This window comes from Leishmania martiniquensis, chromosome 34 (assembly GCF_017916325.1).
Source record: "Leishmania martiniquensis isolate LSCM1 chromosome 34, whole genome shotgun sequence".
Taxonomy (NCBI): domain Eukaryota; phylum Euglenozoa; class Kinetoplastea; order Trypanosomatida; family Trypanosomatidae; genus Leishmania; species Leishmania martiniquensis.
In genome coordinates this window covers 407,142-434,164 of record NC_090169.1, presented here as the reverse complement: position 1 = coordinate 434,164, position 27,023 = coordinate 407,142, and the positions used below count along the sequence as shown (strand labels likewise).

At 61.2% G+C, this 27,023-nt stretch overlaps 8 protein-coding genes across 8 annotated transcripts; all 8 read right to left on the bottom strand.

Annotated features, from left to right (window-relative positions):
- Positions 1-2,226: 2,226 nt before the first annotated feature.
- LSCM1_02154 (uncharacterized protein) lies at positions 2,227-4,929 on the bottom strand (the record flags this gene model as incomplete). Its single annotated transcript, XM_067319741.1, has 1 exon — positions 2,227-4,929. The coding sequence occupies one exon, from the start codon at positions 4,927-4,929 to the stop codon at positions 2,227-2,229; it is 2,703 nt and encodes a 900-aa protein (XP_067175116.1).
- A 2,201-nt stretch (positions 4,930-7,130) lies between these two features.
- On the bottom strand, positions 7,131-10,187 carry LSCM1_02153 (uncharacterized protein; the record flags this gene model as incomplete). Its single annotated transcript, XM_067319740.1, has 1 exon — positions 7,131-10,187. The coding sequence occupies one exon, from the start codon at positions 10,185-10,187 to the stop codon at positions 7,131-7,133; it is 3,057 nt and encodes a 1,018-aa protein (XP_067175115.1).
- A 1,984-nt stretch (positions 10,188-12,171) lies between these two features.
- On the bottom strand, positions 12,172-12,495 carry LSCM1_02152 (uncharacterized protein; the record flags this gene model as incomplete). Its single annotated transcript, XM_067319739.1, has 1 exon — positions 12,172-12,495. The coding sequence occupies one exon, from the start codon at positions 12,493-12,495 to the stop codon at positions 12,172-12,174; it is 324 nt and encodes a 107-aa protein (XP_067175114.1).
- Positions 12,496-13,604: 1,109 nt separating this feature from the next.
- Positions 13,605-15,887, bottom strand: LSCM1_02151 (uncharacterized protein; the record flags this gene model as incomplete). The annotated part of the gene is made up of 1 exon (XM_067319738.1): positions 13,605-15,887. One exon carries the CDS (start codon positions 15,885-15,887, stop codon positions 13,605-13,607), a length of 2,283 nt encoding a protein of 760 aa, XP_067175113.1.
- A 1,756-nt stretch (positions 15,888-17,643) lies between these two features.
- Positions 17,644-18,009, bottom strand: LSCM1_02150 (uncharacterized protein; the record flags this gene model as incomplete). Its single annotated transcript, XM_067319737.1, has 1 exon — positions 17,644-18,009. The coding sequence occupies one exon, from the start codon at positions 18,007-18,009 to the stop codon at positions 17,644-17,646; it is 366 nt and encodes a 121-aa protein (XP_067175112.1).
- A 1,005-nt stretch (positions 18,010-19,014) lies between these two features.
- On the bottom strand, positions 19,015-19,881 carry LSCM1_02149 (uncharacterized protein; the record flags this gene model as incomplete). Its single annotated transcript, XM_067319736.1, has 1 exon — positions 19,015-19,881. The coding sequence occupies one exon, from the start codon at positions 19,879-19,881 to the stop codon at positions 19,015-19,017; it is 867 nt and encodes a 288-aa protein (XP_067175111.1).
- A 2,012-nt stretch (positions 19,882-21,893) lies between these two features.
- Positions 21,894-22,373, bottom strand: LSCM1_02148 (uncharacterized protein; the record flags this gene model as incomplete). Its single annotated transcript, XM_067319735.1, has 1 exon — positions 21,894-22,373. One exon carries the CDS (start codon positions 22,371-22,373, stop codon positions 21,894-21,896), a length of 480 nt encoding a protein of 159 aa, XP_067175110.1.
- A 1,433-nt stretch (positions 22,374-23,806) lies between these two features.
- Positions 23,807-26,842, bottom strand: LSCM1_02147 (uncharacterized protein; the record flags this gene model as incomplete). Its single annotated transcript, XM_067319734.1, has 1 exon — positions 23,807-26,842. The coding sequence occupies one exon, from the start codon at positions 26,840-26,842 to the stop codon at positions 23,807-23,809; it is 3,036 nt and encodes a 1,011-aa protein (XP_067175109.1).
- Positions 26,843-27,023: the final 181 nt, after the last annotated feature.

Sequence of the window (27,023 nt, the reverse complement as noted above, 5' to 3'; positions counted from 1 at the left end):
GCACCGCGCCTCGCCAGCAGGCAGCAATCCGCGCCACTACGCGCGCATGCCAGTTTCTGTGATTTATCGCGAAGGTGGAGAGGTTCTTATGTCATGTTAGTAGAAGCGGTTGAAGGCAACGTGCGCTTCTTTGGGAGAAGGGAAGCGCGAAGGGGGTATAATGAGGCTTTAGCTGTAGATGAGCCGAAGGGCGGCGCGCGAGGTGAGGAGGATGGAGACGTGAGGTGGCGATCACCGAGACGCATGGCACACACAGGAAAAACGGAGGCGACGAGGAGGAACGAGTGGGAGAGGGCATTTGAAATGAGAGGAGAGGATTCTGCCCGAACGTCTGTCCAGCGCCGGCTGGCTCAGGAACGCGTGTACTCAGGCCGTCATGTGAACCCGGACAATGGAGTGAGGGAAGGGGGGCGGCTGTACTGCCGCGCCTTGGGTCAGCTGTAGCACTTTAGGTCAAGAGGTCGGTGGAGGGACTCCCAAAGGACGAAGACGATAGTGAGGGGAGGGGGTAGAAATGCGCCTCCCGTTGGGCAGAGGCAGGAAGGGTGCGGCTTCTCAAGGGCGCGAGGAGACAGTGTCTCACTGACTCTCCTTGCCCTCCCTCCCTCCCCCTGTCCGCTCATCGCTAGTCTCTCCCCTCTCTCCCTCTCTCTGTATTTACCATATCTCTGTGTGTAAGGACCTCCCCTGACAGTCGGATCATCATGAGCACCTTCGTCTCGAAAGGGAAACGAAGTGCCTCTTTCACCACACCAGCCTTGCTTGAGAGTTGGCCCACAGAGAACCGGAAGGCGCGATGCGTCGCGCTCCCTCCTGCATGCGCACTACCAGCAGATATGCGAGTGCCGCCGATGAGGCTGGGGAAAGAGAGGGCGAGACGCTTCGCAGGAGCCATAGAGAGCCAGCAGAAGGCGGAGGGGCTGGTCCGAAGTCCCTTATTAAGCGAAGGTCCGCACGGACGCAGGCGACGCATGTGCCACAGCCCTCTCATCAGTTCCTTCGAAAGAGTCGAACAAAGACGCGTAAGAAGTCACTGTACAAGCAGTCGGTGATGGCACGCAGATACGAGAACATGCTTACGAGCACACAAGGTTAAAGGCCAAGCACCGCGCGAGGCCAGAGAAAGGTCGCAGCATGATGGGACGAAAGGTTGTGTGTGTTTGGGGGGGAAGGGGAAAGATGTACGCCTTTATGGGCTATCCTGATCCCTTCTCCGCTTTGGCAGCCATCACCGCGACCCACCCACCCCACACACACACACACTTACACTTACGCTTACATGCGGGCCCAACGCCTGCGATTGTGGCGCACTCCTAAAAGATGCGCGACTCTCCATCGCTGCACGTGAATGCAGGAGACGAGAGAGCAAATAATAATATAACTTTCAGCTCTTGGATACCGCGGAACGCGGCCAGCATCCGCACCTATTGGGTGATACCGGTGCCCCCCCTCCCACCCACGCTTCGCCTCCGCCTCCGTCCTTATTCTGTTATGCCCTCGCTGTAGAAGTGATGAGGCCCTCGGGGCTGCTCATGTGCGCGTACGGGCACGAAAACGCTCAGCGTGGAATGGGAAGCAGGAGAGAAGGGATGGTGCCGGCAACACCAAACGTTTCACTGTTTCAGTGTGGTTGAGGAAGAGGAGGGGTGCTGGCGCGTGCGAGAGTGGCTCACTGTTCCGTTGTCGGGGTGAATGGTTTCCTCCAAAGGGCGTCATAGACAGATGAGGCATACGCACCAAAAACGCATGCGCACGTATGTTGATGAATAATCGGAGAGGGGTAGGAGAGAGGAGAGAGGGAGGGGGAAGAGGGGGCGTTTCGCACCCACGCATCGACAGACAAGCCGCACCTCCTTCCTCTCCTGCAGCACAGCACCTCTCCTCCCCTCCCCCCATACTGCATTCCGCCTCGCCAAGAGTCTGCAGATATATATATATATCTGCTTTTGGATGAGTGGCGTGTGGCTCTATCGAGGTGGGGGGAGAGAAGGAAGTTGCACACGTTCACACAAGGGATACACGTACACTCTGAGCAATAACGACAATGCGTAGGTAGCATGAAACGTTTGAGGGTGGTGTGCCGAGGAAGTCTTACATCGGCGGGGCAAATGGAAGAGCTTTGTGGGGGGAAAGGGGGAGGGAGGGAAGGCGCATATGTGGCGGCACTCTTTGTGGGCGTGTGTGTGTGTGCATGTGCGCACTCTTCGGGTCCCTCTCCTACCTGGGTCAGCTAATACAAACAATGGAGCGGTCCTTCACCCTCCACAGGTCCGGCCGCTGCGTCATGATTTGAAAAGCGCCACCCGAGACGTTGGAAATGCGCAACGAGCGCCACGTCATGGTCGCAGAGGTTTCCATGGCGCGCTGCAGCAACGATGAGGCGATCAGCGAGCGATATCCACCAGCGCAGTAGATGACGACATCAGAGAGGGACGACTCCTGCTGGACGACGGGGAGGCCTGCAAGGAGCGCTGCGGAGTGTATCCTTTTCATATAGGCGTCCGCCAGCCCCGGGGAGCAGCCGCAGCACCACTTCGATTGCAGCGATGATGTCACCAAGGCGTCCTCCACAGCCATTGCGCATAGCTCGGAGAGCCCCACGTGCACGCTGTGATGGTGCGAGCCGTTTTTAAACTCGTACGGCGTACGCACGTCCAGCACGACGCGCGCGGAGGCGGGCTCTATTGCCGTGAGGTCCTCATACGATGCCAGGTGAGTCAGTGCAGCACCGTGTTTGATCCAGAGCAATTTTCGAGGAAGGGGCACATCGGCAGGCACAGTTGCAGGCACGTCACACTCCACCTCCTGCCATGGCAGATCCGTCATCGTTGCTGGGCCGCCTTCTGCCGGGTTTTCTGCCGGAGTTTCCGCGGCATCAAAAAATTCGGCGACCCTAAAGATGTGTACGGAGCTGCCAGGAGAGAGGGCTGAAAGGCGTCGCGACAGTTCGGCTCGCTGCGCCTCGGCTGCACAGATGGCCACAATCGGCGTAAACGGAACGAGTACACATTGAAGCCATAATTCCGCTTTCCGGGCACCGTAAGCCACCCCTGGGAAGCTCATTGGTACGTTGACAGCGCCGCATACGTGCAGCGCGTGATATTCGGCGGCATCGCGCACGTCAATGATGTTTGCATAGAACGAAGAGGCGGTACATTGTCGGCAAGACGCACTCAACAGGTCACCCGGGGCTCCAGTGGCAGCGAAAGGGTCGAAGGAATACCGCAGCGCGTATTGCATACCTCCGGGCAGCTGCGCCACGCAGTCTGCCTGCTGCTCCGGCCGCAGCAGCGTCAGTAGTTGGCGAAGATGCGCTACTCGACTGGCGTCAAAGGAAGGCGGATGTGGCAGCGGTGGCAAGCGCCTGTTGTACCTGGCGAACGCCTCTGCTGTTGTGGCGAGTGTGTCAATAACGATTCGGGTATGCTGCATACGGGTGAGGTCGCCCAGATGCGCCGCCCAGCAAAGATCCAGCTGATTCGTCACGTTGCTATACCCGCCGTGTGCGGGGAGCAACACGACGCGCTGCAAAGCATTGCTGACAGCAGTCAACTCCCCCGCCTTCTCCCCTGCGCTCTCGGGAGAGTCGTCACGGCGGGGCGACTTCCCCACGTTCCTGCTTGGCCAACTTCGCTCGGCGCCGCTGGCGCAGAGCGGCGCGAAGTAGGGATCAAACACATACTTCCTGAGCACCTCGTAAGTGCGCGTCAGGGCCGTATCGCGGTCGCCACCACTGTCGTTGGGGGAGAGCGATGGCGCGCGCCCGTGCGCCGCCTCACGGGGAAAGGCAGACCACTTCAGCAGGTCCCAGCGAGGCGCGGCATCGGTGCTCCACAGTGTACCTGTGCACAGGCCAACGAGAACCTCGGAAAGGTAGATTTCTGCGAGCAGGCATTCGAGCGAGAAGGCTGGCACGCGCACCGTGCGGAGCTTCAGGCGAGGGCTGAGATGCACGTCCTCTGTCGTGCCGGCAGGCGCGAGAGGGATCCCGGAGACGACGCGAGCAGTCGGGAAGCGCGCGAGAAGCTCCGCCAGCCCAGACGCGCCGTCGACGTAGCAGTGCGTAAAAATAACACTGCTGAGGGTCGCACCGATACGGCTCAGATCTTCGGCGTAGGCATCGAGTTGCTCGGCCCGCGGGTCGATGATGGCCGCTGCCGCGAGGGTGCCGGCGAGGTCACTCGAAGAGGTGGAGAAAGGGTCCGCTAGCAGGAACGAAGAGGTACGGCTGGCCTCATTCACGTAATGCCGTAGCACGAAGGTGTTGGCCGAGGCCGACACTGACTCTGACGGAGGGCAGTTGTGAGTCATGGCGAGCGGCAAGAAATGGTACGCCATGAAGTCCTCCAGCCGCTGCACGGCACGCGTGTGGCAGTCGGCAGCGGTCGCAACCTCAGAGAGCGCTATCGTCGCTGCGCCTACGGCCCAGCACGGCTGAGAGGCACCGCAGGAGGCATCGGGCTGCGCCGTCGGCACCACACCAATGGCAGTGGTGCTGGGATTCCTGTGCTGTGCGCCAACTAACTGCGGTGGGTAGAAGCGCGACACGAGCGGGTACGTCTTGTTGACAGACACAGCGCTCTTCGGCACCGTGAAGAGCTGTCCTGCACCCGTGGCTGTGGGGTTGGGCCCAGCTTCCAAGGCAGCGGCAGCACCGTCCCCGAACAGTCGCGCCTCTGGAACTGCGGCGGCGACCAGCGTGAATATGCACCGCAGCAGCGGCTGATATCGGTTGCGGTAGCACCGTAGCCGCTGCGTGACGTCGCGCACGATTGCGTCCTCCATGCTGCCGGCGACTTCTATGAGTACAGCATAGAATGGCATCGTGGTGCGAGCGGCCGCTGATCCCGTCGTCTCCGGCGCCTCGACCTGAAGACCGGCAGAAAATGGCGCCTGGCTGGCACGAGGCGTGGGCAGCGAGGACATCATTACATGCAGGTCTATTCAATGGGACAGGGGCGCGCTCCGACCGAGCGAATGCGTCGACCCCCTTACCTCTTCTCACACGCGATAATCAGAAGTGGCCTTACCAATCGAGCGTCCCGCCGCCCCTTTCTCTCCTTCGAGGCGAGGGGGAGTGTACAGAAGAGCAGCAAGAAATGTGCAGGCGGAGGCAATGAAGTGCTTGTGCGCCCGTATATGCGACATGCAGAGCGGCGGCACTCACCGCTAGGCCTCTGTTGCGCCTCCCCCGGAGAAAAGCCACGTGCAATGATGAAAGGACCGTCGTTCGACGCAGAGACAGGCTGGCACACACAAGTGCGCAGTCCGTGATAGAAGAAAGCGGCGAGCATGGCAAGAGAAGAGAGAGAGGGAGAACAGACGCAGTACTAACGCTGCGCCAGCCGTGAGAAAAAGCAGCGCTCGAAAAGCCCATCACGTTCCGACTGCAAGCACCGCGGCTGCTTGTCCTGATGAGAGTTTCAGACCCACGCCCCGGGGGGCGGGGATGACACATAATACGATGCCGACGATCCCGTTCTGCGGCTCAGTCGCTCTCTCCGCATCACACGCGCATCCCTTTCCGCCCCCTCCCCCTCTCCTTAGCGATCGTGTCACGGGCAGCGGGAGAGAGAGACAGAGAGAGAGCGAGAGCGAGAGCGATAGCGGGAGAGGAAGAGCGCACATGGCGAAGGAGAGAAGGATGCGCCGTAGAAGCAACACTACATGTGCAGGTCGGCGGACACTCAAAAGAAAGAGCAGACAGGTCCGCACATCAGCCCCGCAGGTGAAACGTGTGCGGTCAGATGACGGTCTGTTGCAAAAGAGTCGATCATAGGTGGCTGTGCTAAGTTGCTTGCTCGCTCTTGTGCGTCCCGCGCTGAGGAAGCGGCAGTGGCGATGGGGGCCCCGAACAAACATCCGGAGAAAAACGGTCGACTCGTAAGAGAGGCACGAGCGATCATAGCGCTGAGCGAATGGCCTCCCCGCAGGCGACTGACTGACAAAAACAGAGCGGTACGCCTCAAAGGCACACAATAAGAAGAGCCATCCTTTTGCCGCTCTGCGAACCCTTCCGCTCCGTCTCACACGGGGGAGACGTCCGCCTCCACTCTCCGCCCCGCACACACACACGCGCAGCACACACACCAACAGGCAGCCAAGGCCGCGTGAGAGACGCTTGAGTCACGCCGACACTCTGCCCGCCATGCCGGCACGGTCGCAGGTCGCTCCGGCGCCACACCACCCACGCCCTGCCCGACAGCATCAGCAGCGATGCACCGCCCTGACCTCCCCCAGCTCCACCCACCCACCCACCCCAGAAAAAAAACGCCGTGGGCGCTTCGCCCTGCCAGCACCAGAGGCGGCTCCTCCTTTCGCAGGGGTGCAGGGGTGGACGGCTTGAGCGGCTCTCTCTCCCTCCACGCACACATACACACAGACACACACACGCACCAGGTGGGGGCCCCGTGGGCGTTGGCACCACCCATAGGGTGCTCCTCGTCACATGGGGATACCGGTGGCAGAGCAAGAGGAAATGTCGGGCACTTTTAGCGGCACAGAGGGATGGGGCGAAAAGAATTTACTTCTGTGCGCCGGGCGACCATCTATGAAGCGGAGGACAGAAAAGGCGGTTCAGAAACCGAAAACGGCATACGTATAAGGCAAACGTAAACGTGTCTTAGAGTGCGCACCTCTCCGCTCGCGCCCTCGTCTCACCCTCAGCCTCTCCCCCGCCCCACCCCCTTCCACCACCATCACCTTCATGAAGAGATGAGGACGCAAAAGGGAAGGAGAGCATGCGAGAGGGCGCGTGCGAAGAGGAAATACGGCAGCGCCATACCACAGCAGAGGAGCCGTTCCCACCCGCACCTGCTTGCACTCCGCTGCCGACGCACAAGCAGAAAGAAGAAGGCAGAAGCATTGATGAGCAGTGGTGCAGACGGGCAGAGCAGAGGGAGCACCCAGCGAGGAAAGGGATGAAGGTGTACAAGAGTGAGTCGCAGATGCGTTTGGAAGGCACCATTGGACAGCTCACTCACAACAGAGTGGATGCCCCCCTGGGGAGCAGGAAGCGCATACGCAGAGAGACTGCGGCGAGAGCGAGCTGCACAGGAGCACCCAGACACGCAGAGGTGCATGCCCAGGTCCGGACATCGCGGTGCACAGAAATGGCAAGAGCAAGGGCGCTAGTAGTTCAGAGTCGTTGGTGTGCACGCCTCATCACGCTGAGTCGGAGACACGGGCAATTCTTCAGATCGTCGCTCGCGCGGGGGCTGCAGCAATCGCTCCTCTTGCTGCTGCTGAGGATGTTTCAGACGCTGCAGCTGCGGAGGTTGCTGACGGTGCCGCTCGTACTGCTCTTCGTCTTTGCAGACGTTTCCTCGGGTAGCGAGTCGGTGCACGTCCTGCTGCGTTGTCGTGAGGAGCCACATTGATGCCTCCATGAGCGCACTCACGCACCGCAGTGCGTCCACCGTGGCTGTTGCGACACCATCCTTTCCCCATGGCTGCTGCTGCTGCTGCTCCTCCTCCTGAAGTCGCTGAAAGCCTTCAGCGCTCTCCGTCCACCGCCGCATCGCCGCAGCGCTCGATAGCAGCTTAAGCTCCTCGGAAGAGGGCCGCAGGTACTGTAGTACCTGCCGTGCAGTAGGTCGCTGCGGGGGATCGCTGCGCAGCAGCGCCACGACAAGCTCCACTAAGTCGACCGAATACCCGCGGCGGCGCAGCATCTCTACCGGCACGCGGCGGCGGAGCGCTAGGAACTGATCGCCGTTGCGGGGGAGCGGCTGGCCCGACATGAGCTCGAAGAGCGACATCCCCAGCGAGAACATGTCCCCAGCCTTGAAGTGCTTCTTTTCATTCAGCATGTCGGCGCACAGGTACCGACAGTCGCCCTCGTCGACGCTCGCTATGCTAAGCTCGTTGCCTTCGTGCCAGTTGTCGAAGACCAGGGCGGGCCCCGGCCCGTCGGCGGCAGCGCCTGTGGAAGCGACAGGACTGCCGTTCAGGTTCGCGTACACGGCGCCTCCGACCATGCCAGGTCGCTGGCCTCGTGCCAGGGCGCCGTACCCGTTCCGCGTCTCGGACCTCGGCCGGCCTCTCTCATCTAGCCATACGCTGCAGCCAAAGTCAGACAGCTTATACGCGCCATCCTTGTCTATGAGGACGTTATCCGGCTTGAAGTCGACGTGCGCGATGTTGGTGCGGTGCAGCGCGTCGAGTGCGATGCTCATGTGTGCCAGAAATACCTTCACTTCCGCCTCGGGCCAGGGCTCGTTCCGGCTTTGCTTCTCCTTCGCCACGGACGCGACGGAGCCGCCGGGGCAGTACTCCAGTTGCAGGTACATGCGCGGCACCCGACCCTCTTCCCAGGCGGCAGAGAGCTGCACAATGTGCGGTAGCCCCCGCACCATGCCCATCACAGACCGCTCGCGACGATAGCGCCGCTCCATCTCCGGTGCCCGCAACGGCGGCGACATCTTCACGGCAACGTACTCGCCTGAGCTGATCTCTTTGAACAGGGACACGGTGCCGAAGGAGCCGCTGCCCAGCAGTCGCACCTCGTTGTACTCGTTTAGGATTCGCCGCGCCAAGAAGTTGGAGCACTCCGTGTCAGCCTGCGACATGTCCAGTACGTCCTGCGACGGATGCAGCAACATTTGCGAGAAGGTATTCGAACCGCCGATCTGCTGAGACAGAGCTACAGGCGTGGCGTAGTCTATAATAAGCGGGGAGACGGCGCCGATAGCGTTGCTGCCGCCGCCGGCTCCTCGGTAGACAGTCGTCGATGGCGACGGCTGAGATGGGAAGGCGTTGGGCACGCTGCCGGTGTGGGTGATGCTGGTGAAGCGGCCGGTGCCCGTCTGTGCGAACGGCGTTGCTGGTGTCTCGTCGAGATCCAGCGCACTGAATTGCGACAGAACGTCCGAAGACCGCTTTCGGCTGCCCTCGCGGCGATAAAATTTGAAGGGCGGCGGAGGAGGGGCGGTACCCGCACCAGAGCTGGTGGTGACGGAGGCAGGCGTTGACGCAATGTTCTCCGCCGAGCTGTAGCCGAGTCCTCGAAGCGGTGCAGCAACGCGCAGAGACGGCTTTGGTGACGCACCTCCGGCAGCGGCAGTGACGGCGGACGTGGTAGCAGCAGCCGAGACACAGGGTCCAGTGCTGATGGTAGCGAAAGAGGGCACTCGAGGACCGGCGCCGATGCCTGCACTAGGCAGAGTTCTCCTGCTGCCCGCTCCTGTGTGGATGGTGCGACGCTGTTTCGCCGGCGTTGGCGGCTCAGCGACGAGTACGGTGTCCCCCAAGTTGGCGGGTGTCACAGAGGCTGCAAAGCTGCCACCACTCTCCTCGCCCGACGGCCTTACCCACCGGCCCTTCGGCCCACTCAGCACTGGCGACACCAAAGGCACTGCAGCGCTGTTGGGCCCCGTCAGGAACAGAGGCCTTTGCAGCATTCGGCCGCTACTGCCCAGATTTCCAGCTGTTATCGTTGCTGTGGAGTCGCTGCGACTGTCCAAGTAGCCTCTGTTCGAGCGCGCTGTGGACGCAGGAGCGTGCGCCTTGGTAGGCGCCACCACGCAGCCTTTCGAGGTTTGGCGCGCAGCAACGAGGCTCTGCCCCTCCGAAGTGGCTGCGTTCCCCGTGGCTGCCACGGCAGGAGTGTGTGATGGGGGGGAAAGGGAAGCACACGGGGCGGTGCTACCGCCTTGGAGGCCAGCGGACGGTCTCGCCAGGTTCTCAGAGCCCCACAAGCCCCCCGGCTGCGGCGCTTGCGGTGATGCAGGCGGCGGCAGCGGAAGTGATGATGTATACGGCAGAGAGGGTGCGATCGCCGTCGCAGGTGGCGGGTGCTGGAAGAGAGGCTCCTCGTTGCTGTCGGACTCGCAGGATGCAGGAGAATCATGTGCAGTAGCAAGCGCCCGCGGATTCTCACGTTGCGGCCGCTGTTCCGGCGCCGGGGATGACGAGTGCCGATGCAGTGGTGGCGGCGTAGGCAGCTTCGGGGATGGGTAGAAGACTCCGTTGGTTGTCGCCACCGTGATCGTTGGAGCTGGTGCGCTGCCGCTGTCAGAGCTGCCTGCATCGCGGCCTGGTGCATCAGTGACGCCAGCATTCACCGTGGTGGTACGAATGGCGCCGTTGCACGAGAGGGGCTGAGAGGCGGTCAAAGGGCCCACCTGTGCCAACGGCAGAAGCGTCACTGCCACGGAGGAGTTCTCGTCGTCTATCGTTGCTCGCATGTATGTGTACAATCTGCTCTAGTCGAAAAGGGCACTCTTTCTTCTCGTTGGTCGCGCACTTGAGCTGCTCCCGTTTGCCTCGAGGACTCTTCGAATGAACACGTCTCCCTCCTCCTCCCAACGCGCATCTGCAGTATGTGCGTGTGTGTGTGTGTGTTTGTACACGTAGGTTAGAGACAGAGACGCAATAGGGTAAGAAGAGGAGGCGCCCCAGTAGTGTGAGCGATGGACGCGCCGAGCGCGAACGTATATGCCGATCTGTGAGTTGCGGGCACACACACTGACAGGCAAAAAAAAAGGAAAGGGAAAAAGTCAGAGGTCCGGTTCGCCAAGATGTGTTCTCTTCACTCCGCAGTGGGCGGGAGGGAGAGTCACGCGTGTGAGTGGTTCAGTATGCGTATATCTTAATGTATCTATGTATGAGGCAAAAAAGTGTGACGAAAGACCTCAAAGTGATGTGATGCAGGCAGCCGCGCGCTCCTTGTTTTGTGTGTGTGTGGATGGGTGATTGCGCAGGAGGAGGGTTCGATCTTGAGACCTGCACGCAAGTGTTGAGGAGAAAAAGGGGGAGCGTATTGGCTCGTGCTGCGTTGAGGTTTGAGGTGGGGAGAGGCGGCGAAGAACGTGCTCGTAGTAGAGAGGTGAGAGCACGCTTGATGACGCGGGTGGGCGACGCCAGCCCGCAGGCCAAAGTCGTAATGCGTCGAAGACAGGGAATGGGTTCATGCGCGGTGGGGCCTGCCGATGGAAGTGGGACAGCCTCGCTGCGATGCGCGAGGGCGAATATATATATATATATATATATATATATGAACGCGCAGCAGAAAGACACCTTCCAGCGGCGTCGACACGATGCGTGATGGGCGCGCTTCGTGAATGCGCACTAGCAGGTGGATAAGTAACGCGCTTTCCGCTGCAGCACGAGAGCTGAGGGCATCATCGCTTCGCCTTCTCCTCGCCGCAGCGCGCGTTCGCAGCGGAGAGACGAGAGCGAAAGCGAAGAAGAGGCGCATCAGGTATGGCGCATAGAACGGGCGTCAAGTTGGATCAGCGCGAGGCGGCACACGTGCGGCTGCGCATACACGTCCCTCTGAGTCGAAGTCTCTTTGTTTGGCCAGAGGGGCACCGTCCATTCCCTGCGCCAAGGCAGAATGCTCCTCCTCCTCCTTTCTGCCCTCCTGTCTGGCTGTTTCCGCGATGCAGAGAAGGCGTGGACGTGTACGCCCCAACAGCAGGGGACACACGCCACCTTTCAGCGTACGTGAATGGGCAAACAAAAAAAAATACGCCCTATCAGACGCAACGCACGCAGGAACCCCTCCGCAGATGTGCGGGGGATGCGTGGCTCGAGACGGCCCTCCGCTAACACGTACACATAGGCACACTTACCGTGTAGGTATACTTCACCTGTCCCAGCGACGGCGCCTCTTTACGTGGCTTTCCTCACCCCCACCTCCTCTCTCCTCCCCCTTTTTTCTCGCTTCCTTCCCTCCCCTGTTTGGAGGATGAGGGGGGAGGAGATGGCGACTATACCGACCCCTTCTTCGTCATTCCAGGTCAAGCGCGCCATGAGAAAGGAGCACGCAATGCTCGAGGCACAGCGATAGTACCGCGCAATCGTGATGTGAAGCACGGCAGGTCCGACCCCACACACACACACACTCTCAAGTGAAATATGCCACGAAAGCTGGCAGAGGGAAATGTGCCGCTTAGGAAGAGAGGAAGGGGAGGGGGGGAAGATGTCATGCCACCATCCAGTACACAGCGTGTCTGCACCCGTCCATGCGAGGTCCTCAGCGAGAGAGGAGGCAGTCTCCCTATACCCATCAATCAGCTGCTGGAGCAATGACGCACATTAGAGATGGCGCGCCCATACATAGAGGCACGCATCCGCCAGCCCATGAGAGTGAATGACAGGAGAAGAGTGAGCCCTTGCACGCTCGCCGCCCCTGCTTCTTATCCGTGCCCTTCACTGCCGCACACCTTAATGCTGAATGTCTTTACGAGCCTGCTGCTGCATCATTTCCAACCGCATCTTCTCAAGCTGGTCGCGCTGGTACTGTTCATAGAGGCTACTAAAGTGTAAGAATTCTTTCTTGGCAAAGCCCGCGTAGAGGATGGCGAACTCCTCCACGCACATGCGCTCCTCTGGCGTCAGGTCGTAGCCGTCATCCTTGCCCTTCGAGGAGGGCGCGATGCACTTCATAAAGGCGCGGTGCACCATGCGGTGGCGCGCTTCCTGGTACTTGAGGAACTGCTCGGCCGAAACGGTGTCTTTGGCGAGTGCTGCGCCGTTCGATTGGCCCATTTTTCTTCGCTCGTTCCCCTTCGGGTGTGGGCAGGTGTGCTCTCGGCGAATTTCAGTGCCTCTTCTCTTCTCGTTTCGCGAGCGATGGTATCCCGCTGACGACTATGCCTCTCTCTCTCTGAGCCTACGCACGGGCACCCCTCACCGTCGCTTCGTGGACGGGATGCAAGGCGATGAAGGAGCGTTAGACACCCGCAATCCCTTCTCCTACGCGGCCGCCGTGAAGGGAGAGAGAGAGAGAAAGCGAGACGCCCGCGTGTGGTGTGTGGTGAGCGGCAAAAAAAAAATGGCAACAGGCGCGCTTCCGAAAGCAGAGAGCCGGCGAGAGGCAAGCGATCCACTCCGCATACGAGCACACTCGTATCGCTATCACTCTCAACACGAGCCGTGACCCAGCCGATGAGCATGGCGCCCAGGGGTGTCAGGCACGCAGAGAGGGGGAGGGGAGGTGACGAGAGACGGACGAGTGGGAGGACGAGGAGGCACACCAGCACGGAGGTGAGTGCGACGAAAAAGTGGAAGGAGGGGAGGGGTAGTGCAGGAGGATTAGGGGTGGATAGAGGGTGGGGATTATGAAGAATTGCTCCATAGTGCTCCCCTTCGGTTGCGCCGACAGTGATGCAGGTGCGAGAAGCCGAGGAGAAAAGAGCTCACATCGCCCCACGAGACTGGAAACCAACGGCGGGGAAGGCGCACACGGCATACGGTGCAGCCGCTCCGTCGTGTTCTTCTCATCGAGCGCGACGTGCCGTCGGCGCGGCCACCCAACGTGCAAACGACACCCTTCCGGGGGGGCGACAACTTCTGCAACTGTCGTTGCCGCACACGCGTATGGGTGGAATTTCTTTTTCTTTCCGTGTCTATGACTGCTGTAGTGGTGCGCCTGCCCGCGCATCGCGAGCGTCTCCAGTCCCTTCACCATCCTCCCTCCTTCCGCCTTCAGCCAATGCTCCTGTCTGCGATGCACTTGGGTGGAAATGCACGCACAAAAGCGTCACGCGCACACACGCTGCTGTAGGCAGAAAGGTGTGCTGCGGGGAGGTGGGGGGGCAACGATGGATCCGCAACACGCCTCACAGTGCGCGCATGTCTGTGCGTGCACAGCCAGATCACACGATGTGCTCCAGCTCGCAGAAGGCCTCATGTACCATCTTGGTATCGTGAAGCCCCCGACAACGCACCTGAAGCGTTGCGCCAGCCGGCAGGAAGAGGCAGGCCGTGAGGGTGTTGGTGTGCAACTGCGCTGGCTCGCAGCAGGGTCGCTGGCGCAGTGTCGCATCCGAAATGTCACTGTGGGCACGGCGCCGCACGGGTGACCCGCCAGGGGACGCCAGCGCGGGCGAATACGCACTGCCATCAAACGCAGAGAGCCGCTCACCTGCGGAAGCGCAGGCGTGGCGCCAATTGCCTTGCGTGGTCCTCCACGGCACCGCAGCCTCGGCAGACGATGCGGCACTGCGAGCGTAGAGAAGTGTGTGTGTGGCCACCTCCCGCACGCCAGCCACGGCAGCACCGTTCAACCACAGCGTCAGCGCACCACCGCAGCAGTCGTCACGGCTGCCAGCCTCTGCGCGCCCTGCGCCGCTGCACAGGCTTGCTGATGCGCAGTGACGCACGAGGCACACGCGGACTGCATAAATGCCAGCCCTCTCCACGAGCATCGCTGATGCTTCAGGCCAGCTAATGAGAGACGACGCCCATGCCATCCACCCAAGCCGAGCGTCATCGCTCTTGCCGCTGGCAGCCTCTTCCAAGGCCTGCTCCACCTGGTGTAGGTGGCGCCGGTAAGTCGCCCACGTCCCCAAATTGTACCAACAGTCGGTGCGGCCGTCAAAGGCATGGCACTCCGTCCACGGAAGCGCGGGACTTACCCCGCTTAGAGCCGGCCGCGGTCGTGCGTGGGGCAATGGCGAGGCGGCGAAGCCGTTATCAGCGCGGCGGATGGCAGTGGAAAAGTGACTTTGTGCATCCCCCGTCCAGTACCAGCGGACGCGGCGGCCGGAGGCCGGCAGCGCGAAACAGCACGCCGCGGCGCGCGCGTCCTTCAGTGCACAAGATGAAGGGCAAGCAGGCAGGCAAAGCGGCCGCGGGGCGTTTTCATAAGCGCTCTCCGCGCCCTCCACCCTCGCCCTCGTCACACCGCTGATCCTCTCCGGCGAGTTGCGGCGGACGCCTTTCGAGGACGCTCGTGGCCACCGACGACTGGGGGACAGGTTCGTACTATGGCAGCTGCAGCCTTCTTCGCCGCCATCGGACGAATCCTTGCACTGGGTCACTACGTCGGGCAGAGACGCCAGAAAATGTCGCCACTGTCGCCGCAGCCGCTGCACCTCGCGCTTCACTTTTTGCGTTCCGGGAGAAGCGGCGGCAGCCGCCGGCGCCAGCGCGCGCGGGCTGGAGTGTGGAGTAAGCGCAGGGACGCCTGTCGTGGCGCCTCCGCCTCGGCGAGGGCACTCCCCGTGCCGGACGAGCGAAGGTGTCGGCGAAGACGTAAACGACGGCGAGGTGGAGCTGGAAGATGAGGCAGCGGAGCGGTGGCGGCCCTGTGAAGCGATCGCGCCACAGCCGCCGAGGTCATCGTTGCCTCTCGCCGGTAGCGTGGAAGAGACAGAGATGGCGCTGCGTGAGCGCACGCGGCGATGGTGAAGGGGGGTATGAGGGTGCGGCAGTTCCACCGCTTTGAGTCGCTGCCGAAGGTCAAGTAGCTCCTGTCGAAGCGGGGCTATTCGAGCTTCCACGATCTCCTCGAGCCTTTCCTTGGCCGCCTCTGGTGTTCGTTGATCTGACTGTTGTGACGGGGCCTGTTGTTCGGCCTCGAGACGGATCAGACGCTTCCATAGCTCGTCTGCCTCCTCACGGTGCGCAGCAGCATCCAAGCGATAGCGCTCCTCCTTGACCTCACGATCCCGCACGAGCACAGAGGTGTACTGCTGCAGCTGCTGCAGCGCATCCTCCATCTGTTGGGCTCGCATAGCATGCGTTTGCGCGGTGGCGACGAGCAGCTTCACCGCGTGCAGGACGCAGGGTTGCACGTTCAGCCACGTCTTCTCCTGCCGTCGCTCCGTCGCGCAGATGTCCCGCAGCACCGCTTGAAGCCGCGCCACGGTGGCTGTCGGGTCGTCGGTCACATGCCCAACCAGCTTAGAGGACGTCATGCCAAAATTCTCCCCCATTGCCAGCGATGCCAAGGGAGGCGGCGGCGTGGCCGCAGAAGGGCCTGAAACGTAAGTGGAGGGGTAGGCGGTGGACGGCAGCGGCGGCTGCGGAGGATGTGGAGCGGGAGGAGCAGTCGCTCCCACTGAGAAGGTGGGGTTGGAATCACGGGGTAATGGTGGCGGGGAGCCGCGCGTGCCGTGCATCACACGAGACCGCCATGCTGCATAGTCGTTCATGCTTAATATGGTGGGGCGGCAGAAACGAAGCCCCCCGGCCTTCTCGATCCGCTTGTCTATGTGCTGAGGTATACTTGTGTGCCAATGTCCAGTTCATGTATGCGAGAGGGGGGAGGGCAGGAGGGGTAGGGTACAACAGATGCGGATGGAGCCAAGAGCAGCCAAGGAAGGCATCAGAGGACAAGCAAGAAAGTGCGTGGAGGAGGGAGGGGGACGGGGGAAGAGGGCGTGGCGCTGAAAGGAGGAGGCAGGGGGAGGGGGTAGAGAAGGCAGCAGCAACCGCTGAAGAGAAGAAACGAAAAAAAACTCTTCCTCTGTAATGCGGGCGCGCCCCATCGACTAAAAGGTGACGAATCAATCGGTGTTGGTCGCCACGCTCCCTCCCTCAGCAGCCGGGGCGTGCACCTGCCACAATGTGACAAGATGTGAAAAGTGAAACAGGGAAGGCACTTCTGCTCCTCTCCTGTGCGGATGAGACGTGCACGCGCACGCCAACGGAGACCCAACGTCGAAGCGGAAAAGGAGGCGACGGCGGTGTGCTCCAGAGAGTCCCCCATCCGCCCCACCGGCACACAACTGCGATGAGATTCAGCGCGGGGGAGGAAAGGTGTGACTTGCCCACTTCACTGAGGAGTCAAGGAAGGAAAGGGGGGAAGCGAAGAAGCAAAAAATGAACGTGGAGATGGCAGGGCATGGAAAAGTGGGACCATCACTAAAAAACGCCTCCAAAGTGCGGACAACCCTCTCCGTCTGTGCCGCCGACGTGAGCGATCGTCACGCTGGAGCCTTTTTCTCCACCCCACCCCGCGCACGCGAGCGGCCGACGAGCCTACGCCATCAGCGAACGCGCAAAAAAAAAAATACACCAGTGTCCTGGAGGAGGAGGAGAGCTCAGCGAGGGCACAAGAAACAGAGGGGAAGATGTCATCCTTTGCGCGGTCTTTTCCTCTTCCTCCCCTCTCTCCCCTCGGCCCAAATACTTCGATTCGCAAGTGCGCACACGAGTGACACGTTGGTACCCGCGCATGCGTCCAGAGCAACTGCTCCGCCTCGCGATGCGTGAGCCTGGGCCCTCTCACGCACCTCCGCGTGAGGATCCATGAGGTTGGTGCTCGGTCTTTTGTTTTTTTTGCAGATCGCGTGTCCTTTAAAGTACTAGAGCTAAGAAAGAGAGAGGGGAGGAGGAAGAGGAGAGGGGTGGCGGTGGTCGTTGCCATCGTGGTGAGAGAAGGGGCGACGAGCAACCGCCATGGCACCGGCAGACAAAGGAGGGGATGAAAACTGTGGCAGAGCGATGGCGCGCGTTAGCGAGCACAGCGTCCACGACAACGTAAACGGACAAAACAGAGAAAAAAGGGAGAAGAGAGGCGGGGGGAGCCCACACGGGTGTTGCGGCTGCTGACGCGTGCGCCGAGACCAGGGAGAAAAACGCGCACAAAGAGGGAGGCCTTACGAACATCACCGCACTCCTTACCCCCCCTCCTCCTCCTCTCCCTCTGTCTTACTCAGAAACGGCCCCGTTTCTGCCCGCAGTAGCGCCCATTACCCTCTCTGCCGTCACACCCGCCGCTGTAAGACACTCCTCCCTTCCTCTGCGCGAGCACCGTCGCTCGATACCTTTGTTTTTTCTCTCCCTTCCTCGGCCGCATCTGCAGAGACGGTTGGCACTGTGTTGTGAGCAGCAGAGGCGGTGGATGCGCGGCTGCCTCTCTCCTCCTCCTCCGTGCCGCCTGGCGTTACGTCTCTACATGCCGCTTTAGAAGGTGCGAGAAATGGCTTCGGTAATATCTGAAGCCTCCAGCTCCGTGCTCCATTCTGTGTACGTCTCATCGAGGACACGGCGCAGCTTCTGTTCGGCACGCTTCTCCTGAAGGAAGTGAATAACTGGCAGCTTGTTGTACACGAAAGACGGAACAATCATGTCGGCCCACAGCACAGGCAGCCAGAAGAAGAACGAGTACCACCACACGCACGTCCACGAGGCGAGGTACCACACGCTCATCGGCTCTAGATGGCGGCGAGACTCGACGAGAGAGGTCTGCGCAGCCGCCTTCGACGCCGCCAGCTTGGTCATCGATCCACCGTTGCGACGAACGGTGTTGCTGCAGACGCGACGCATCATCTTTGCAGTATTTCTCCTTCTTTTGTTAGGGGGATGGAGAGAACGAAAACAAAACGAAAAGCGAAGGCGAAAGGCCCACACACAGACACACACACACACGCACACACAGAGGAGTTGACTGTTGGTGAGGCGCACGACGCGGCCGTGAAAAGGAAGAGGTCACGCGAGAAAGAAGCGCATAAGATGAGAGAGGGAGCAGCGCGCGAGTCAGACGTGGAAAGCGAAACGCGTAGGGGAGATGAGTAGCAGGTGGCTGCATCTCGCTGGCCGCAGGGGAAGGAGTAGAGTGAAGGCCACAATGCAGGACAGAGCGCAAGCTGAAGAGGGCATCCGCCAGCCATTCATCCGGGAGTGCGTGGGGGGGTCGAAGTTGCGCTCGCTTTGTTCTCTATTTCTTTTTTTTCCGGGGGTGGGGAAGGCCGACGGCCTTTCACTGGGGCAGCACATAATAAGAGAGGCACAGCGGCGTGCGCACGGGGCGCAGGCACAAAACAGAAAGCGCCGTATCAGCAGTTTGCAGAGACTCCGCGCCGCGGGGCGAAAGGAGTAGACGGGGGAGGGGTGTGGGCGCGGTACAAAGAGGATAGCGCCACCGACGGTATGGAGCGACAACACGAAGGCCAGCGTCTGTGAAGGGTGTTTGCTCTGTCGAGGGGAGGCAGGGAAGCAGCCATCCACTGAAGTGGGGCTCTCTCTCTCGGTCTGCCTGTCTGCCCGTCTGTGTGCCTCTGCCTCGTGGAGCCGCCGCGTCACGTCCGTAAAGAGTGTGTAAACAGATACGCATAAAGGGATGGGGGGGGCATGTTTCAGTGGAAGTAGAAGGCACGAGAGCCTATACCACCAACCCACCCACCCCTCTTCGCCCCTCTCACCCTTGGCGTCCACGTTCACACGCGAGGCACAGCGCGAAGTCGTGAGAGCGAAACGATCCGGGTTGCAGCCTTCATAGATCTCCTTCAGAGTAGGGGGGTGCGCTGCCTAGGAATCTGTGCTCGCCGCACCAACTCACATCAGCTGCCGCAGGAGACCCAGTCCAATAGCGAGTAAAACAAGGAGTGAAGCGTAGCGGCGCCACTGCAGCTGGCCACCTCGTTGGGCTGCGGTGCCACCAGTGCTCCTATTCAGCTGGTGATGACGGTGGTGACGGAGCCGCTGAGCGGCGGTTGCCGCCTCGGTGTCTGCAGCTTCCATGCCTCCGTCATCAGGGGCTTCCTCAGTCTGAGCAGCGGCTGTCGCGTCGGATGGCACGCGCTCCTGCGCGACGGCTTCGGCTTTTGCGCCGACCCGCGTCTCCTCAGCCTCCGTCGCCCCCTCATCACTGCCGTCGCTGGCGCCGCCTTCACCCTTTGAGGAGATGCCGCCATTCTCAAGGAACGCACTATCGGCTGCAAAGGCATCGGGCAACACCCGCTTGTACACAGCGTGGAGCCGCTTCACGTTGTACCTCCTACTGTTCGCCGCGTACTTGCGCCGCTCCTCAACCGTGGCGTTCATCGACCCTGTCGTCGGCTCCTCTGAAACAAAGAAAGATACGAGGGCGAGAAGGATGGTGCGCAGTCCCCACATTGGGGACCAGTTTTCGGGGTGGTAGGAGCTGTTCGACAAGCAAATCTGCATGCCCGTCTTCAGGCGCCCGCTTGGGGTACACATCTGCACACTCGGGGGTTTGAATGGGTAGTCGGACGGGATCTCAATGAGACCGACGTAGCGTCCGCCCTCATATGGCGTGCCGGCAGGCCCATCCACGACGAAGTAGCAACGCAGCATGTTCTGCGGATCGGCGCCCACCCGAAACGGCAGCTCCCACTCCGTATGGAGCTTGCGCAGCTCAATTTGAAGCCGTTTCAGGCATTGCGCAGTGGGAGCCGTCATTACTGGACAAGATGATGGGAAAGGGCCAAGATAGGAAGCTATGGGAAGAACTCAGTTGTGAGACTGACTACACGTCAACAGATGCGCGGCGATGGCACTGTGAGAAGCAGAGAGCATGAGAAGAGAAAGAGAGCGGAATGTTTTGTTCAGAACGCAATGGGGTCACGGTGTCCGGTGCCCCTCTCCCTTTATGCTGTATCGCTTAGCCCAGGCACGCACCAGCGTGGCGACAAGCGAAGGGTGCACACGGCAGCGAACAGCAACATCACATGGTGCGCTAACGCTTCTGCTCCGGCCAGCACCGTCTTCAGGTACAAAACGCAGCCGGCCCATCCGCCATTCCTCCGCAACTTTCACACGAAAAGCCCCGGCAAATGGCGCTAAAGAGTGTACGCGCGAAGACAAATTTTCTTTTCTACCCTTCAGCGGCACATGGCCGCCCCGGGGCGCCACGCAGCCGCACACACGCGCCGCACCAATGCGCCCCGCCCCGCCCCACCACAGGACAACGGCCGCGGCGCCCCAGCCTCAGCACACACACCAGCAGGCAGTCAGGGCCGCATGAGAGGCGCTCGAGTCACGCCGACACTCTGCACGTCATGCCGGCACCACAGACGGGGGCGCTTCGCCCTGCCAGCACCAGAGGCGGCTCCTCCTTTCGCAGGGGTGTAGGGGTGGGCGGCTTGAGCGGCCCTCTCCCTCCACAAACACACACAGGCACACACGCGCCGAGGGGTGTGCGTCCCCTCGTCACAGGGGGGCCGCGAATAGAGGCAGGAGAGCAGAAGAGGTGCACAGAGGGCTGCGGCACTGCTGTGAGAGGGCTCGCCGCAAGGCAGCGTTCGTGTTGTTCCCTCGCTGACCTCTTTTTTTCGCGTCGTGCAGTCCAAGTCCACCCGCCGGCCATCGCCGCTGCTGTAGTCTGGCTTGCCCGCCACCCCCGCTACTCGAAGCCCTGCGCCGGCGCGTCTCTCGCCACACCCAATGCACACGTAAGGAGAGAGGTGAAGAGGGTGGACGGTTCTTGGCGCCAACGGATACGCCGTGGATGCGCGTCGGCCCTGAGCATGGGACGGCATGCCCTCTGCAGAGGATACCAGCGTACCTATGCGTGCATGCGTGTGTGCAAGTGTGTGTGTGTGTGTGTGTTTGGACTCCACATCAGGGGTAGACGCCGACAGATTCTCTACAAGCTTTGTTCATAGGGTCGTGAAGGCGCGCCGGCACAGAATAAGGAAGAGTGCAGTCAAGGCGTCCGGGAGCTGCTGCGTACCCTCCTGCGCCCCCTCTCAGTGACAGAGCAACAAGTGCCCGCATCGTCCTCCCCATCAAAGTCGCAGTGCAGTGGCGCGGTGCAACACCTCACAGCAAATACACTGCGCGGAGGCATTCAATGCGGAGGCGGAGCGCTCTCACCGCAGCTGTTGTGTCGGTGCACGGCCGCCTATCCCACAGAGGCAAGCAGCGGAGGCCTCAGCGGAGGATAGCGCACACTAAGGGAGCTAATACCCGAGAGAGCACTGAGAGGCGACAAGGCGCCGCGGTTCGTGGTGTTCGCCACTGGCAGACCATGAGTTGTCGCAAACAATAAAGCGACAGAGAGAGAGGGCATACTTAGCGTGACAAAAGTCCCCCCGCCCACCCTTCCAGAGTGGTGTCCACCGGTCGCTATAGCCTCCCGTCACGGTGCACCGCTGCGCTTGCACCGCTCCTTCGGTGCGGCGGAAGACACAGGGTTCCTCTCTTCCCGTCGTCCTCATCTGTGCCGCATCGATCTCTTTTTGGGCAGGCGCAGCGAAGACGTGAATGCAGAACTGAACAGGAAGCCACGCGCAACGCACCAACTCACACCGCCCTCCCTTTCTTAAGGAGGTGCATGGTCATGACGGCCTCCATAGCCAAGACGGGGCCAAAGCAGTCGCCACAAAGCGCACAGCTCCCAACTCGTGATCAGAGGCACACAGCGATACGAAACAAAAAAAAAAAGCACACACGCGTACGCAACGTGCCACTTAAATATTAGTGTAGCGCTCATCCGCCGGGCGATCGAAGTCCACAAGCAGCTCGCTAACGCTCCAGTCCTCGTACGTGTTGTCCGGCAGTATGCGACGAATGATCAGCGGTGTGCGGCGCTCCCGCAGCTCTTTCACAGCAATCGTCAGCGGATCTGTTTCGCCCTCGAGTGCCACAGCAACCGGAGCGTTCATGCTAATTTGCAGCGCGCGCGTTCCAAGCACACGTGCTCGTTCATACTTGGTCATGACGGCAGTCGTCACGCGCTCGTTGATGCCACGGGCCCGCGCACCCTTTTCCGCTTGCGCGTTGCCTGACAGGATGACGTTCGCCGCAACGTCCTCAGGTAATTGATCACCCTCCTCTTCCTCCTCCTCATCAGCACCGCTGCGCTGCAAGTCGCTACCGCTATCGCCCTCCTCACGGTCGTCGCCAAGATTGAGGCTGAGGAGATCGTCTTCGTCGTCGCGCTCCGACATGATGCTATCCCCGTCCCCGAAGTCACTAAGAAAGGTGAGGTATGCGTGTGAGCGCTCAACGATGGGAATGCCCTGAGCCTCCCCAGCCTTCGACGAAGCTTTTTCACTGCTGCTGATGTTGCTTCAGCCGGAATTTTTGTATTCAGAGAGAGAGACATCAAAAATGAGGCTAAGAGACACATCCAGCACTGAAGACGCAATACGCACAGCAGACACGCATTCGAATGTCGCGGCAGATCACCGCTCGGCAGGACAGCTTCGACAGCAGAGGTTCGGCAGCGAGAACAGCACTTGGTGCCCGCTTTACCTCTGCGGCGCGTCCCTCTTCACTGCCGCACAGGGGAGGCGTCCGCCCCCGCCCTCCCTCCATGCCCCTCAGCGGCACATGGCCGCCCCGGGGCGCCACGCAGCCGCACACACGCGCCGCACCAATGCGCCCCGCCCCGCCCCACCACAGGACAACGGCCGCGGCGCCCCAGCCTCAGCACACACACCAGCAGGCAGTCAGGGCCGCATGAGAGGCGCTCGAGTCACGCCGACACTCTGCACGTCATGCCGGCACCACAGACGGGGGCGCTTCGCCCTGCCAGCACCAGAGGCGGCTCCTCCTTTCGCAGGGGTGTAGGGGTGGGCGGCTTGAGCGGCCCTCTCCCTCCACAAACACACACAGGCACACACGCGCCGAGGGGTGTGCGTCCCCTCGTCACAGGGGGGCCGCGAATAGAGGCAGGAGAGCAGAAGAGGTGCACAGAGGGCTGCGGCACTGCTGTGAGAGGGCTCGCCGCAAGGCAGCGTTCGTGTTGTTCCCTCGCTGACCTCTTTTTTTCGCGTCGTGCAGTCCAAGTCCACCCGCCGGCCATCGCCGCTGCTGTAGTCTGGCTTGCCCGCCACCCCCGCTACTCGAAGCCCTGCGCCGGCGCGTCTCTCGCCACACCCAATGCACACGTAAGGAGAGAGGTGAAGAGGGTGGACGGTTCTTGGCGCCAACGGATACGCCGTGGATGCGCGTCGGCCCTGAGCATGGGACGGCATGCCCTCTGCAGAGGATACCAGCGTACCTATGCGTGCATGCGTGTGTGCAAGTGTGTGTGTGTGTGTGTGTTTGGACTCCACATCAGGGGTAGGGACGTTGAGTGGGCGCAACGCTTTCAGCGGAAGAATTCGCGTGGAGATTAAAAGGCACCACGGATAATGAAGTGCCGCGATGGCGGCAACACAATCGCAGCGAAGCGATGGCGCGCGAAAAAAAAGAAAAAGAGATGAGAAACAGAGCGACCGATGCATTACGCGACACAAAAGGCGAGCAGAAGACGTAAAGGCACGTGTGAACAGACGCCGTGGTGGTCGACCGCACCCACGCATACGCACCCTCACATCGTCCTTTAGTACATGAGATCGTTACTGCTTGGCCTCGTGCCGCTACAGACCGGTCCTTACATCACCCTGTTAGAAGAGCGCTGCAGGCCTTCCAGAACATCGGCCAAATACACCCGAAGGGCCATGTCATGCAGCTGCTCCGAATCGTCTGTGCTGGCAGCGTCGTTGGAAAGAGGAAATAGCAGCGGCGTCTCCGACAGCTGTGCGATGCGGGCGTGAAGAGCGCGGAGAGGCGCGTCACCCAGCATACGGGGCAACATTCCATGTCGTGTGGTATGGGCTTCAGCCACCTCCTCGCCACTTGCGCCGATGCACACCCACGACGTTTCCGCCCGCGTCATTACCCCCCGCTGCACGCTTGTCGGCCGCGTCGTCAGAAAGTGCGCGCGGGAATCCATCACAGTTGGCTGCGCCGCTGGCACTGATCCGTCGCTGAGGAACTTCTCGCGGGCGGCGTGCGTGTGATCGTAGTAGAGAAGGGCAAAGTGCGTGCGGAGACCACCTAGCAGGGGCTGGAGGTCAGTCACCGTAGTTACTCGCCTGGAGCGTAGCAGCTGATGCACAATGTACTCCCGATCAGCGGCAGAGAGGAAGTAGCGGCGGCGGTCGGCCCACAGCAGGAGCTGGTCAGCCCACACAGCGCGGAGCGGCAGGCCGAGGTCGTCAACGGCGTGGCGGTATACTCTGATGAACTCTGGCGCCTCCGCACGCAGGTATAGCTTCAGCAGCCGCGACACGATTGGCGCTGTCATGGGCACCTTGGCCTCCTCCATCCTAGCTAGCACCTCGGCCGCTCGCTGTGCGGGACACATGGAGTTGTGAGCCTCCTGCAGAAGGCATCCATAGTAGAACTCGTCCGCGCAATGCAGCAGCTGCGTGTCGCGCGCGGGCTGGAGGTAATCCTGCTCGTAGCGTGGCACCTGGCACTTGGAGAGCGCACTGAGAGACGTTTGCAAGAGGTACTCCAGTGCGCCTCGCTCCACGGTCGTGGATCCGCTCCCGGTAGTGCCTGCGGGGCTGGTTAGCCGCTCCAAGGCGTGGCTGTACACCGCGAGCACCACGTCCACCGCCCGTACGGAGCCAGCGGAGATTAGAATCAGCGTCCATATGTGCGCCTTCACCTGCGAGACGGCACCTGCCGCGATGAGCGATCGCGCAAGATGGACCGCAAGGTGGTTTTCTTTGGCCGCCTGCAGCATGGAAAGGAAGCGGTGAAGGAGAAGCTCTGTGAGGGCAGCGCCATCCGTGAGGACGCCGGAAGAAGCGGCTGCTGGTTGGATCGGTCGAGGGAGGGTAGCAGACGTGCTTGGATGGCTGCTTGTGAAAAAGGCGGCAAGTGGGGCCCGTGACGCGCCATCTACTGCCTCTGGCAATGTTGGAGTGATGACCGCGTCGGCGTTGCGTGTTTCAGGACCTCGGCCGCCCCCAGCCCCCAGCAGCAGCGCCGTCTCCGCACCAAAGCCCTCACTGTCCACGAGTGGTGGGGCACCGAGAAGGCGCCTGGCTTCAGTGAAGTAGAGTAGCGCCTCCGGGACAAGCTGCCCTGCAGCACATGTGTCGATGAGCGCAGCATAGAAAAGTTGCACCTCATCCTCGCTGTACGGGAGCCTCCTTGCGTTGCCAGCCGCTGCTGCAGAGGACAGCACTGAGGCAGCGTCGCTTGCATCACGCGGCACACTCCACAAAAGCGGTTGTGGTGACCACAAGATCCTTTCCTCCTTGCAGAACCGATAGAAGGCAAACTCGCCATCGTCGCCGACGGAGGCGTAGCGCACAAAGTGCAGCGCCTCCGCCAGCAACTCGGAGGATGGCCTCTCCGATAGTTTCAGTGTCGCTGTTGAAAGGGGTGAGTGCTCGTGGCAAGAGCGCGCCCCCGTCGCAGTTGCAGCCAGCACCGCTGCGGCCGCCTCCCTCCGCACCGAAGCCACCTGCCGGCACCCGTCCAGGATCGCCAGAGCGTCGGCAAGCGCCTGCTCTTTGCTTCCTTTGGCCGCCTGCGCACCGCTGGCCTCGGCACACCCATAGTACTCAGCCAAGCACAGCATGCGCCAGAAGCATCGCACCAGCGATAGCTCTGTGGCCACCTCCCGAGGCGTGCGAACAGCCATCGCTCGCAAAACCTTTGCCGATGAGGTGCGTGCATCTCCAGTGGTGGTGTCATGCCCTTGTGCGTGGAGTGGCGCCAGCAGTTGGGTGACGCAGTATGCGGCAAGTCGTGTGAGCTCCACGGTGCGCTGTGCGGCGTATGCGCTATCCACGACGAAAGTGCTTACAAGCACAGCGCCCTCGACAGCCAAGTTAGTGCCGCTGCCGCTCGCCGTCGACGGGCCGGCGTGCCCACTGGCGTCTGACTGGCCAGTGCCGGGTGTCGAAGCTGGAGTCAGAAAGGCACAGGGCGACCTGAGAAGCAGCGCTGCGGCAGGCATGTGCTCTCGAGCGGCGTGGTAGAGCTCGATGCACGTCTCGTGCAGATTGGCTGCATTCGCGACATGAAGGTGGTCCTGAACCGTCTTGACGGATACGTACGCCAAGCGCTGAGGTCTCATGAACTCCTTGAGGTGCGCGTAAAGCAGCGGCCGCTGTGCAGGAACGAAATTTGAGCGGCTGAATCGGTGTATGCGCTGGATGAAGTCATCATTCGAGAGAAGAGAGAGCTCTCGCGCTAGAGCAGGCGGCACAGCGCCGCTGATCACGCCAACGTCCTCGCGCGCTCCGTACAGGGTGGAAGACGAGGAAGGACTCGCCGAAGCCGCGACGTCAGCGACGCGTACAAGTGGCGGCATCATAGGAATGCGCAGCAGACGCGAAGGATGGAGAGCTGCGGCAGCGACCCCAGCAGTACTTGCTAGCCGGACGTCTCTCATAGAATTGCGAGCTGCTTGCACTGCGTATGAGATGAAGTAGCCCTCGGCACCAGCGCTGCCAAGATCGCGTGCTATTCGGTCAAGGAATGTGCCATGAAGACGTATTGCGGCGGTAGCGGCGCCTGCGATCGGATGCGCCAGCCGATATGCAGCGCTGCCTCCCCATTCTCGCATGGGGGCAAGCAGCCAGCGAGAGCCTCCGGCCTTTCCATTCCCTTTCGCGTTCATCTCGTCTGCCTTTTCTTTTTCTCTCTCTCTTTGTTGTTGTTGCTCGTTCCACCTCCCTCCTGAGCTTCGTACGGTCACGTTGAGTCGTTGTCGAGACGAACGCACACATATGCGCACGCGTGCCGAGAGAGAGCGAGAGCAAGAACAGCAATGGCCAGGGCCGGAAAGGATATGCCACGTG